Source organism: Rhinolophus ferrumequinum, chromosome 22 (genome assembly GCF_004115265.2).
Source record: "Rhinolophus ferrumequinum isolate MPI-CBG mRhiFer1 chromosome 22, mRhiFer1_v1.p, whole genome shotgun sequence".
NCBI classification, from domain to species: Eukaryota; Metazoa; Chordata; class Mammalia; order Chiroptera; family Rhinolophidae; genus Rhinolophus; species Rhinolophus ferrumequinum.
Genome location: NC_046305.1, coordinates 37,738,629 through 37,752,156, shown reverse-complemented (window position 1 = coordinate 37,752,156; position 13,528 = coordinate 37,738,629). Strand labels below are relative to the sequence as shown.

Genomic DNA, 13,528 nt, shown 5'->3' with positions numbered 1-13,528 from the left:
AAATGTATTCATTCATTCAACACATCTCTGTTGGGCGTCTGATGTGTCCTGGCACCTTGCTGGGCTCTGTCCTGCTCTGGACATTTTTGAGAGAGACACCTAAGGAAATATTAAGAAATGAAAAGGAGCCAACAGGAGGGAATGATTCAAACGTGGAAAAAGTGACCAGGGAATCTGTATTCCACGTGTAAGTGGATTTTTCTGAGGAAGGATATAGAAGGAGTTGAACCTGCCCCTCATTATTTTTCACTGTGGAGTGGACCATGTTTTCAGCTCTTGAGGCCCTTTATGAGCTGTGGGCCTAGAGACGCTTGGAGATCTCTGCTAGTTGCTTTCCTTGTCTTTTCTCCTCCCACTGACTGTACCCTCTCATCCGGGATTAGGACAGAATCAGCTGGAAAATTAAATTACTCATCCCTTTAATGTCAGCTCCTATGCATTTCTTTCTCCTTCTGCCTCAGAGTACAGTTCAGCTCTAAGAGATGAGACTCTCAATGACACTAATGCAAAATTTAAACATTTAAGAGAAAAACCTGTCAGTTTCAGATCCCAAAGGAGAGCTTCTCTATAAGACCATAGGTGTTGACCTTTTGGGTCCCTCTCCATCTCACCTTTATCCCTTTCTTCTAATTCCCGGTTTTAAAAAAAATACTTTTCGGAGCAAGCAGAGCAATGAGTCCGCTGTTTCCACTTCTGCTATAAGAAGCAGATTTTTGCAGAAGGATAAGGTTACGGCTGGCAGCCCCGGACTCCAGCGGTGTGGCGGATCAGTCGCTGGGCTCCTCCCCTCCCCCGCCGACGAACGAGTGGCTAACAGACCGGTGCAAGTAGACAAGTAGCCGTTTTTATTCAATACAGAAGCTCCTTGAAAACTTTGTGGGCTCCGGAGCTCTCCTGCAATTCCTTTCATTCCCAAAGAGCAGGAGCCAAGCACGCGTCCCCCGTAACTCCCTCCCATTTCTTCTCGCGTATTGGGGTTGGAAAAGAGGGAGGAGAGGAGTGGGGAGATGGGGGCTGGTAGGTGGGCTGGGCTTGCCCGAAGTCCTGATTCTTGGGCAGAGGGAGAGGGGGGCGGGCTCGGGACCGCCCGCGAGGCGTGTGATTGGGTCTGACCCTCAGCCGGCTTGTCAGTTTCGCCCCGGGGAAGGGGGGCGCGCGAGGGGAGTGGGCGGGGGAGGGGGCTGCCCAGAGCCTCTCGTCCGGCCCACTGATGGCATGAAGCCTTTAGGAGCACGCAGTCCTCTCAGATTTTTGGTTGAAGCCCCTCATCTGCCTTCAGTCTGAAGGCAGGGCCCCACAGAGGACGGATCGGAGGGTCCCGGCCGGCGGGGCCAACCGAGAGGGAGAGGAGGGGGCGAGAGACAGGAAGGAAGCAAACCATCAAATTTAAAAGAAAAAGCCATTTGATTTTTTTACCCCCCTTCCTCCGCAATGGCTGTGTAGCAAACATCCCCGACGATACCTTGGAAGGGACGAAGTTGGTCTGCCATCGCAATTTCGTGGGTTGAGTTCACAGTTGTGAGTGCGGGGCTCGGAGATGGAGCGGTGGTCCTCTAGGTGGAAAACGAAACGGTGGCTCTGGGATCTCACCGTAACAACCCTCGCATTGACTTTCCTCTTCCAGGCTAAAGAGGTCAGAGGAGGTAAGAAAAAATGGACTTGGGGAGGTGGGAGATTGCCGTCCTTCTTTCTAATTCGGTGCCCCTCCCCCTCCTGCCCCCCCCGCCAGAAAAAAAAACAACACAATTATCTTAAATAAAATCCAGATTGCAGCTGCCACCAGGTTGGAAGTGAAGACTGGAGAGAGAGATGGATGTAGGCGGGACAGTAATGGGAGAAGAGGTGGCAGGAAAAAAGATCTGTCAGGCACAGAGCCTGCTGAAATGTCCCTCACCACTTTCAAGCGTCTTTGAAAAGAGGAAAAATATTACCTTGAACACAAGGGCAGTTGTACAAAGCTTTTGTTTGAGGATCAGTCCTTAGACTGCCCTTTAACACATTTTCTCGTTTCTTCTGATTCTAGCTAATGGAAATATCTTTTTAAGGGTGAACTGAGGAGAAAATATAGAGAAAGGGTATAAAATGAACCTTGATAAAGTTCTTTGTCTGGAATAAAGTGAGAAACAGGCTGTTTTACTTTTAGGGATATAAGAGAAAGCAGGGGGGATGAATCTAGAAGACTGAGAACACTTTGTGTGGCATTTTGAAGAGATTTTAAATGGAAAAAAAATTGGCAGGTTGTAAGGACCGGGTTGAAGATAGGGGAAACACTTTTCCCTGCATTTCAGTTCCCTCCGCCCCACTATGACCCCCGCCCCCCACCTTCTTGCAGGTTGGACGTGCAGTTCTCACGGAGAATGATGAAACTGGCCAAGCAAATGAGGTGGGAGAGGAGGAATAGGGATTGGAAGGGAAGGGGAGGGGGCCGGGGTGGGGTGGGAGGAGAGAGGTAAGGAAAAGTTCCTACGTGGCACCACCAAATATTCAATGACCAGACCTGTTCGGAAGACTGCAGCCCTGTCAGTACCCATGGAGGGAGAGCGACTTCACTCCTCCCTCCGCCTCCTCCCTCCCCTACCCCCGCCCTTTCCCGCAAAGGCATCTGGCTGGAGCGGTCCGTTAGGTGCTGTAGACACGGCTGGCGGGAGAACGCCTTTGGAGTTAAGGGAGCCCAAACAGCTCAGAGTAGAAAAGCAAGCTTTGTTAAAAGTGCACAGAGCAGTGGGGGTAAGAAGGAGGGTGGCGAGAATTGGATGAGGTAGAAAGAAATTTTCAACCCCAAATGCGCAGGCTTTAGCAGAAACCTGAGTCTGGCCCTGGTAGATGCCAAGATCTGAGTTCTCCCTAATGGGAGTTAGCGCTCCCGGAGGCCGAACTCTGCGAAGCCAGGTCTGTATTCTTTCCCCACACTCACTGGCCTTCACTTTCCTGAGTAGCAGGCCGCGCTGGATCATTCCTCTGGGTGACTTTTTCTGGTGAAGACAGAGCCTCATGAGGACTATATTTGAATTTTGAAATAAGTCATGCTGATTATGTCGATTCATTCATTTCTACATTTTAAAGGATAAATCGTAGTCTTTTTGAAAGCGGAATCCATCAAAAGTTTGCATTTTACCTTTGGTACCTGGTCACCAGCTGGATTGGTCAATTCTGTCAGCAGTTCTGCCCTCTGCTGGTTTTGTTGATTCTTTGGAATCCAAGTATCGGCCTTAGCAAATGAGGCCTCTTAAAATCTTAACTACAGTGATGCTGGAAAAAGGACACTCATTTAGGGTGGAACAGATATACCATTTCTTTTTCCGCATGCCACACACATATGTGGACAAAAGTATCATAATGGCAGCTATTTATTTTGAAATATAGAAACTCAGACTTTCTTCAATGAAAGATAAAATGTTAACTGAAGAGACACATTGTAGGCATTCAGGGATAACTTCACTGAAGAGGGTTATGTTTCTTTTTCTTCAAGTTCTAAGGATATCTAAGAAAGATCAAACTTCTACCCTTGTAATGTATAATTTTCTCTTTTCAATTTAGCTACATACCTTAACCACTTTTAAATAAATATCCTAGCACCGCATCAAATAAATGGTGGGAAAAGAACCTTCTCTATTATTATAAAGCCAAATAATGTGAGACAGCAATGTGTTAAGGACCACATGTTGTTTCTGTTTGTCCTTTCTGATAAAATGTCTTGAAAGTTCTATGATTGTTTAGATAGTGATATTGTAAGATTTGGTATTCGCTCAACAAGTTCCTAGGTGCTTGTTGCTTAGTGGGAAGCTTGATATTTACTTAAACCTACTTGTAGGCATTTTTGCGTCTTAACAAACTTCTGAAAGGAAATAAAGTATTATTAATGCTTAAAAGGAACACTGGCCTGGATCATCTCACAAGGGACAAATGAACCCAGTGTCCAGTTCTCATGCTAGCCTTTATAGATTTGAAAAAAACAATGAGTAAGATTTTATTCCAGTTTCTAGGTAAAGGTGTTATATATTAGCATTATGCTATAGTGTATTGATTTAATTGAGATGCAGTGGTGTGATTTGATTGCTATACCCAAAAATAATTTAACACAGCTTATTTTCATCTATAATTTATATTTCTGGGATTAAAAATATTAAAGCCTTAAAAAGTTATGAGTTCATAATACATTAGACTCTAAAGAAAGTATAGTTAGTATCCTTAAGCACCTAACCTTACAGAGAAAAGTTTTTGGAGTGAATGGATTCAAAGAAAATTTATGATCTCACACAGTCATATTATTTTACTTCACAAATCTAAACTCTATAACTTGGTAATCTTTAACGTACTTATTCAAAATTATTAGTATTTATTATGATTTAGTATAAAAGAGTGTTATTTTTATAACATATTTGTTTGCATTAACTTAAATTTTATGTTTCATATAGTTGCCTATGGTTAACATAAATGTTTTACCTCAGAAATTTATGGATTTCTGTCCATTAGCTCATTATTTATTATCATGTGCTAAGATTTACCTGGATTCTATTCTGTGATTGTGTTAAGATAGATGATTTTAAGAGTTTTAAAAATGAGTTAAGCTGTAATTGAGTACTGAGAAAAATATCTAATTGAATTATTTTTACTAATTAAAATGGTATTCAACCTTTGGTGGCTAAACCAATATTGTTCTTGCAAAAAGTTGATTAATTTTATGAGAAACTTTCAAAGCTTGTCAGCAATTGGTAGTGAGCCCTGCTGGAGTGTTGTTCTGAGTGCCCGGGATCAGCAGGTGAAATGGTGCTGGCTTCCAGAGTATGTGCTAATCCATCTTTGCAAAGAGATCAAGTTTGTCCCTGTGGTTACTTAATCAGAAATCAGTTAAAAGATCAGATACACTTTTGATAAGAAATTCAGTGTCTACTAGGGTTATTAATATTGTCTTTCCACTTATTTTTCATGTCAAAATTGACAAAGTCTCTAATCGAGAAACAAGAAAGAAAAATAGGTACTTTATTAGAAGCATCTTCCTGTAAATTTTATACAGGGAACCTCAGTTTAGGTAGTGCATATATATTAATTTAGTTAATTATAGACATTTTCACAAAATTGTCTATAAGTTTTGAATTAAGTTTATTGACATCTTAAGGTGACAATTTACTTCATAATTTATACTTAACCATCTATTTTATAAAAATTACTCTCTAAATGGTACTCTCATAGTTGTAGACAAAATTATAAAGTTGCAAAATGAAAAATGTATATACCTAGATAATATAATTGCTTACAATTTCTTTATTAATTTTGTAGGTTCTGTGTTTGCCTCATTTTGTGACTAAACTAGAAGGAACACATATTCAAGTTAACTTATCCCTAAAATATATTAAGGCAAACATGAACCCCTTTTGATATTTACGGGCAGGATTTCTGACCAAAAAAAAAAAAAGTATTCTAAGTACTCACCTTTCTTTCTAAAAATTTGCTTCTTTTCTGGGAGATTCTTTTAACTTTGGTTAATTTACTGAAGCGAAGCATACTTAATGATAACATATGGACTCAAATCAAGCTTGGCTGAGAGTGGCTGTGTAATGATAAGCTGAATTTTTCAAAGGAGGAAAAGGTGTTTAGATTTTTTTTTTAAAGAATGTTAGACAGAAATTATAAAAATTGCTTCTCTGTACTACTGAGGAAACTCTGTACTTACTAATGAGGAAACTAAGGCACACAAAAGTTGTTAGCTGAATACTCTTTCTCATAAAAACATACTTATAATATTCAAGGTTTTTCTAAATGAATAGGCTGAAAATCTGCAATAGTGATAAAAATAACTTTAAATAATAGTAGTCTAAGACTTTATGGAATGATCAAATACTACTTAAAAGTATATGTATTTATGAAATATGGAAGGAACAAGTGTTACTTAAATGTATGTGCTGGAATGATTGGTGAGAAGATGGGTTAAGTGAAAATGACTGATTTAAAGAAAATCAGATAGGAAATAGAGTTATAGAATGCATTAAAAAATGTCCTAAGTTTGGAGGAAAATAATTTTTGATTAGTTGTATTGTTGATATACCTAATTATGTGAGTCTATAAAATTATCTGTATCAGAGTAGAAAGCATAATAGTTTGTAAAATATTTTTTTGATACATTTGTGGCTGGATTAAGAACGTAGATTTTTAATCCTCTCTAAAGTTGTTAATGGAGGACCATGCACAACTTTGAATTTTCAAGAAGCTGAAAAATTACATATTTATTTCAGATAAGGCAAACAATAGGACATTTCTATGATTTTCATGCTGATTTTTGAATTGATTGTTATATATGTATATATAAAATTATATGGCTTTTATTGATAAGTCACATAATGAATTGATTATTACTTAATATGGGTTATTTGTTTTATAGGTAATCTTTTTTTAAAACAAGTGATCAACTTTGGAAAAAATAAGAGAGCACTTAGTAATGCAAATTGTATTTAAAATTTTTCTTTTGGATTGTCAAAAATCATCTGAAACTACTCAACCCCTTTTACCTCAGGGATAAATGGATAGTTATTTACAGGGAAGTATTCACTCTTAATGGGCTACCATGATATTTGTTATGCTGGCAGCACTGTGGTAGAGCTAATATTTCTACCAAATGAAGAGTTTTCCTGTATTTAGGGAAAAGCAGTACATGTTTTAGGGTCCTGAAAAAGGTACTGTGGAAGCTAATATTTATACTTATAATTAATTCTAACAATTCATATGAACATATGGTTTATAAATACTGAGCCATCCCTATCATTTTATGTAATTTTAATGATTACATTTTGGTATTTAAAAGCTTGAATTTTGTTGTATTCTAAATATACTTTTCTTCCCTCCCTACCTTTGAAGACACAATTAAGGGCAGTTGGTGTAATCATTAGGAATTCAAGGCAATTGAAAAGTGGGAGTTGAGAGCTGATCTGCATTTCTGCTTTTACTCCTCTACTTCCCTCACTTAATACTGGGGAAATGTGACCTGAGCTGGGAGTGGTGAGAGGAAACCAAACTGTTTTTTTTTTTTTTTTTGGACCATTGAAGTTTTGTTCCTTAGCAAAGAAGAAAGGAGGTATACACAGATGCTATAAAATGTTGTAGTGTTCCCTAAGTCCTCTTACTGAAGAGTCAACTTTAAATGCAGGTTTCAGTGTAGCTTTTAGTATACTATGATGACTTCCCTACATTTGGACTTTTCTCTTCTAATTTCTCTTGCAATTTAATTTAGAACCTAAGTTTTTTGTGTGTTTGTTTTTCCATTTTAAACTGCTTTTTATATTATAATGCATCTAATTTATTTATTTCCCCTTTCAAAATCCTAACATGATTTTATAGATAAGTGGTTTTTTTGTTTTTTGTTTTTTTTTTCCCTCCTACTTTCAGTTATGCTAGAATTCAACATGAATAATATTAGTTGGTAGAGAAGATGAAAGTCAATTTTAAAGTGATTTAGTGAGTAATATCTATTTATCAGTTGCAGTCTTTGGCCTACTACTGACTTGGCTAGTGGTTCTTTAGACATTGGCTGATCACCAGACCTACTGTTATCTGGTAAAATAAACTCTTTGCTTGCTGCGCATGGAATTAGAGACAGTGCTATTAATTTAAGAGAAAGAACTCAGAGAAAAGAAAGGTTATCATATTTCAGAGTAAGAGACCAGCTTAAATACGACTTGACAATTGAGAACTAAAACAAACCTGTGTAAAAGTGCTTTAGCACAATCAACTTTTGCAATCCCCTCAAACCTTCTTTTTTTCCTTAAAAAGCATTTCTTTCTTATTTTAACCAAATTTAATTGCTCTTGAATGGCCCTGTACTGTACAGGCAAATGAACGTCTCTATTCATAGAACTTGAGCGCATAGAGTGTCAGTGGAAGCTTCCTTCCTCTGTCTAACTGGTAAACTGACATCCGGGCTTAAAGGAGTGAACCTTAGACTGTATGAGGTAGTTGGCTTTCCTTCCTCACTCCCTTCCCGAAAGGATGACTGCCAGAAAGAGCAGTAGTTGCCATTCCTGACAAAGCTAATAAGTTCTAGTGCACTTTTGTACTTTGTGCTCTTAGATAGCTCTGCAGAGAAAAAGAGGCATAAACATTAAAGTAGCATTTCCCTGACTTCTCTCTTTAGACTTAACAGTGGAGTACAGCCTAGTAGGTACTTGCTGTCACTCTTCCTTTTGATTGCTGATGAGTCTTCAACATTCTTCACTGGTTTTGAGAATAAATGTATTGTCCAAATGGCTGAGCATGACGTAGAATGCCCTTCAGGATGTGACCCCCTCGTGACCAGCCATTTCACCTGCTGCAACTCCACTCCCATTTGCCCTGCTCTTCGGCCATGTTAAACTTCATGTGTGTAGCATCTCCTGTCTTTAACACTCTTCTCTTTTCCTGAAATATCTGTTCCCTACTCATCCATTTAGCAATTACATTTCCATACTTCAAGATTGAGCTCAAGCTTCAAATCTCCAGGCAGAAATAATAGTAAGATCCAACACTGAATGCACACTTATTATGTACCAGCTCCTGTTGTAAACACGATTTCATATGGAATCTCACTTTATTCGGACAATTGCTCTGGAAGTAAGCTAATATTAAAATCTTCACTTTACCCATGAGGAAATCGAAAAACAGAGAAGTTAGTTATCTTGTCTAAGGCACACAGCTACTATGTGGTAGACCCAGGATCTGAACCCAGACAATCTCCAGAGCTCTTGATTTTCATCACTGTCCATGTTTATTTTATGGTGGTTTTAATGCTTTTACACAGCCTCTCTGACTTACCTTATAATTATGGCACCCTGGGGTCTAATATTAATGCACAGATCATGCGGCTGCAACACAGTAAACATCATGTCATTTGTGTGAATAACTTGAATGCCTCCAAGGAGATACATAAAGAGGTCCTGGTAAAAGTTGATGTTAGAATACAGGTAGCTCTTCAGCCTGCATTAAACTTCAGGTGGAGGCCATGTCACTCTTACCATTTTATGTACAAACCTAAGTCCTAATGATGGTGGAAAACCCAAAGAGAAATTACTAGAAGCCAGTAGATGTTACTTTGTTTCCTTTGACTAAGTTAAGGAGAAGTTGACAGCTGAATCTGTTGGCTTTCAAGGTTCAGATTAGGGTTGGCTTGGTTTCATTAAACACTCACACATTGCTGCGTAATCAGGATCCATTACAGGAAACAACCAGTCTTATTCCACTTTGGGGGATTGATGTATGGGCGTATGCTTATAACCTTCAGTATAAAAGTGTGAGATCTGATGATCTAAAAGCTGTCTGGGATGTAATCTACTGGGAGTCTATAACTGGAAGATGCATGGATTGCAAAAAAAAAAATTATATATATATATACATACATATATATATATATATATATATAGTTATTTTAAAAATTACTTATTTTTATGCTAGTTTTCCTCTATGAATTGCTGGAGGGTAATGAATGTGATTTCGTTTTATTTCTGTCCCCAGTTTCTACCAAGATGTATACGATGTATAAGCACAGTATATGTTGTACATAGTCACTATTTAGATAATTAATTACCTTCTTACTTTGCCCAGCAGACTGGAACGAGGTTAAAATCTAGTTAACTTGGAATGGTGTGAAGAGACCTCTTCATGCCATATCCTTAGCAGTAATTAGATCCTCATTCCCTTTTTCTTTACTCATTCTCTGAAAGCGAATGAATTGGGATTTCTCTGTAGCTTTCTTTATCTGGAAAACAGTTTTGCACATTCTCCCCAAAGATGCCTCTAAACATTTAAAGTTACTGATTGACTGTGGTACCTTTAAAACTATAGGTTGCTTTAACATAGTAATCAGGTAGAGGAAAAACACTATATCAAGTGATGTTTTTGCTTTCACAGCAACATAAATCATCATTTTACTTGTCAACTGGTGAACAAGAAAGTTTAATCTAACAGTGATATCAATCTGTAAAAGTAATAATTGGGAAAATTCTGTCATCTTTGAATCTTTTATTTCAGTTTTGTATGCTATTAGAGATTGTCTGATTTTGCTTAATAATTATCAAAAAGAGTAGTTTATCTATATTTATTGCTTTACAATTATTTAGGTTAGAAACTAATTTGTATATTATTAATATAATTATATTATGAAGTACCATCTTTAAGCAAGGAGTATATAAAGATTGAAGTGCTTAATACGATTAATAAACAGTAGCTATAGAATTGTTTTGGAAAAATTTATATACCTTATTCCTATCCATTGCAATTTTAGTTACAGTAAAATCACTAGGATTGGTATCTTTATCTGTTTTATTTAATGTGTCCCAAGTACATAGAACAGAGCCTGTCACATAGTAAGCATTTGATAAATCTTTGTTGAATGAAATGCAGGTGTTAGTTGCAGGTCTAATGAACTGCTCTTCCATAATCTAACTAACAACCTGACATGTGGTGTAAGGTTATGTATATCAATTATTTCCAGTGTCTCCAGAAGTATACTGAACAGATTGGCTGATATTATTATGATTTCCTGTAAATGTCAGTCTATGTTTTGCCTCCAGGCAAGCTATGATTTCTACCTTGAACACTCTCAATCTGCTTACCATTACTTTTTACTCAGTATTTAGATATTATCTCCTCTAGGAATATCTCTCCTCAAAATTGAAGACTGGGTAGTTGACCTTGCATAACATCCTAAAGTACCAGGCTAAAATGAAAGCAAGGAATGCATCTTTTTCATCTATATAAGAAATTCTGGCATCTAGCAACATACCTGGAGTATAACAGATGGCCAATAAATATTTATTGAATGAATTAATGAACTCATACGCAAGGAATTTTCACTAAAAGACACGTCAAGAGGACAGAGGTAATCAGCCCTGGCTTGACATTGCAATTAATTTCAGTCCATCACTGTGGATTTTGATTGAGTAGGTTTTGTATGGAATCCAAGCATAGGTGTTTCATAAAGGTCTGCAGATAATTTTGGTGCACAATCAAGAGTCTACAAACTTTCTGTAACAGGAAATAAATATACACAAAAATGGGAATGTGCCTAGCTTGTATAACACAGAACTGGAAGTCAAGTGAAAGGTTATTTATCTGCTATGTGCAAGTCATTTGATAAATACCCTATTGCCAATCAGCAGTGCTCTGCAAAAACTGATGTAGGTAGATCAACTGATTATGATATAGATAATGCTTGCTTTTAATCCTCCTCTACACAGCATGTAATAAACTAAATATCAATGAGTATCACTTGTTTCAACATTAAAGCCAAATAGTTGTACTGAAAATAATTTTAGTTTAATGGTAAACATATTTTAATAGCTTTGGCCACTTACAAATCAGAAATGCCATACTTTTCAAATACCACATTCTCAACCGGCATTTGTTATTTCCTTCTCCATCCTTAGAGTTCTGATATTATTTCTGCTTTCAACTTTCAATTCATGTAAGCGTTTATAATATGAGAGATTTCAGGATTGAGGCTGTTCAATAACCATGAAAATTAAATGGCTCTCTTCTATGCTCTGTGTTAGGTACCATTACTACAAAGAAAGTATGCCAAACTATTCTCATGGAGTATGTGTGTTTTTAGAAGAATGCTGGGGCCAGGGAAGTGATCAGGGGCCACATACTGTGTTTCTCCGAAAATAAGACCTAGCCGGACAATCAGCTCTAATGCGTCTTTTGGAGCAAAAATTAATATAAGACCTGGTCTTATTTTACTATAATATAAGACCAGGCCTTTAATATGATATGATATGATATGATATGATATGATATGATATAATATATACCAGTTTTATGATATGATATGATATAATATATACCAGTTTTATGATATGATATGATACAATATATACCAGTTTTATGATATGATATCATAATATCATATTATATTATATTAAAGATCCGGTCTTATATTATAGTAAAATAAGACCGGATCTTATATTAATTTTTGCTCCAAAAGACGCATTAGAGCTGATTGTCTGGCTAGGTCTTATTTTCCGGAAAACAGGGTAACACAAGACCATATGGATATATTATTCTGCATAGCATGAAATCATGTGATTAATGAAAAGTTACAGGGAGTCTGTCAGGGTCAGTGCATCCTTTGATATCTATCCAACCAAATGGTTTCAGTTGATTGCAACCATTGGGTCCTCTGACAAATACCCAGGGAACTGGGACCATGCTGCTTTTTCTGGAATAGCCAATCCACTGTAAAGTCATCTGCACTTCTCAGTGATATTTAATACATTTAAGTCACACTTCATATAGAATTATGGCTATCACAGGCTTGAAAACTATGTGAATCGATAATCTTCCTATTTTATAGGGGAGTATGTTTGGCAAATGTGTATACATATTTATGAAACCTGTTATAAGACAAAGAAGTAGCCTAACAGCTTTTAAATTTTAAAATGTGACTCTTCTTTTTATTACCCAAACTATAGTATGATTTAGAACATAAATGGTAAATACTGATTTTTATTTCTGAGGATTAATATATTAGACCAATATTTCTATTTTGATTATTGGAGAGAATAAAATATTTATTATAAGTGTTTTTAGGTCATAATGATTTCTTTCAGGGAAAATTATATCAAATAAAGTTTTAAAATAACCATATCTTTATTAACTATAGCTTTAGATAACATTGATGGGCTATCAACTCCCAAAGTTTTATTCCTACCCCAAATCTTTCTCCTGAATTTCAGACTCAGATATTCAACTGCCTATTCAGTCATTTCCAGTGGCAATTATTAAGTCATCTCAAAATTAGCCTGCCCAAAACTGAATTGCAGAACTTCCCTCCTGAAAACCGATCTCACAATTTTCTCTCTCTTAGGTGATGACAACATAATCAGTCATGATATTCAATCTAAAAATCTTGGAGTCAGCTTTGACTCCTTTTTTTCTCATACTTCACATCCAACCTATCAGCAACTCCTGCTCTGTCTCTAGAATGTATCTACAATTTGACTGAGTACTTCATCTTTCAGTCAAGATAACAAAATTAACAGAATTTTCCACCTAGAAGATTGCAGTTCCTCCCTCTCTGCTCTCTGATTGCATCCCCGTGCCCCTATAGACTGTTCTCAACACAGTAGCCATAGTGGTCTGAAAAATTGGTTGGCTCATGTTACTCCTCTCCCTTTAGCTTTGAATGGTTTTCCATGTCACTTGGAATAAAATTCCAACTCTTTGCAGATCCCATAGGACCTATACAATCTGCCTTCAACATGCCCGCACCCTTACTTCTCTGACCTCATTTTGTATACCTACTTTATTTCCTTTGTTGGAGGTGTATTTGTCTCTTTTCAGTTCCTCCAACATCTGGGGCCAACTTCTGCCTCAGGTTCTTTGCACTTGCTGGTCCTTTTGCTTAGAATGCCATTCTGTAAAAATATCAGGCTAGAGGAACCTCTTATGCCTTTCTAAACTATGCTCAAACATCATCTTCTAATTGAGGCCTTAACTGTCCTTCTTATTTGATATCCATGCCTCCTCAGCGCTCCCTATACTCATTTACTGATTAGGTTTCACC

At 37.2% G+C, this 13,528-nt stretch overlaps 1 protein-coding gene and 1 pseudogene across 6 annotated transcripts in view; both read left to right on the top strand.

Moving 5' to 3' along the window:
• The first annotated feature begins 1,206 nt into the window (after positions 1 to 1,206).
• COL11A1 (collagen type XI alpha 1 chain) overlaps positions 1,207 to 13,528 on the top strand; it is a 201,109-nt gene continuing 188,787 nt past the window's right edge. The window contains exon 1 of one of the 6 annotated variants that reach the window (XM_033093032.1): positions 1,207 to 1,643. In XM_033093032.1, the coding sequence (XP_032948923.1) occupies positions 1,538 to 1,643 (106 nt within the window). In that variant the 5' untranslated portion in view covers positions 1,207 to 1,537. The remainder of the gene's footprint in view (positions 1,644 to 13,528) is intronic. The other 5 variants (XM_033093033.1, XM_033093031.1, XM_033093034.1 and 2 more) reach the window with 5 other exon arrangements.
• On the top strand, positions 8,760 to 9,331 carry LOC117014561 (superoxide dismutase [Mn], mitochondrial-like; annotated as a pseudogene).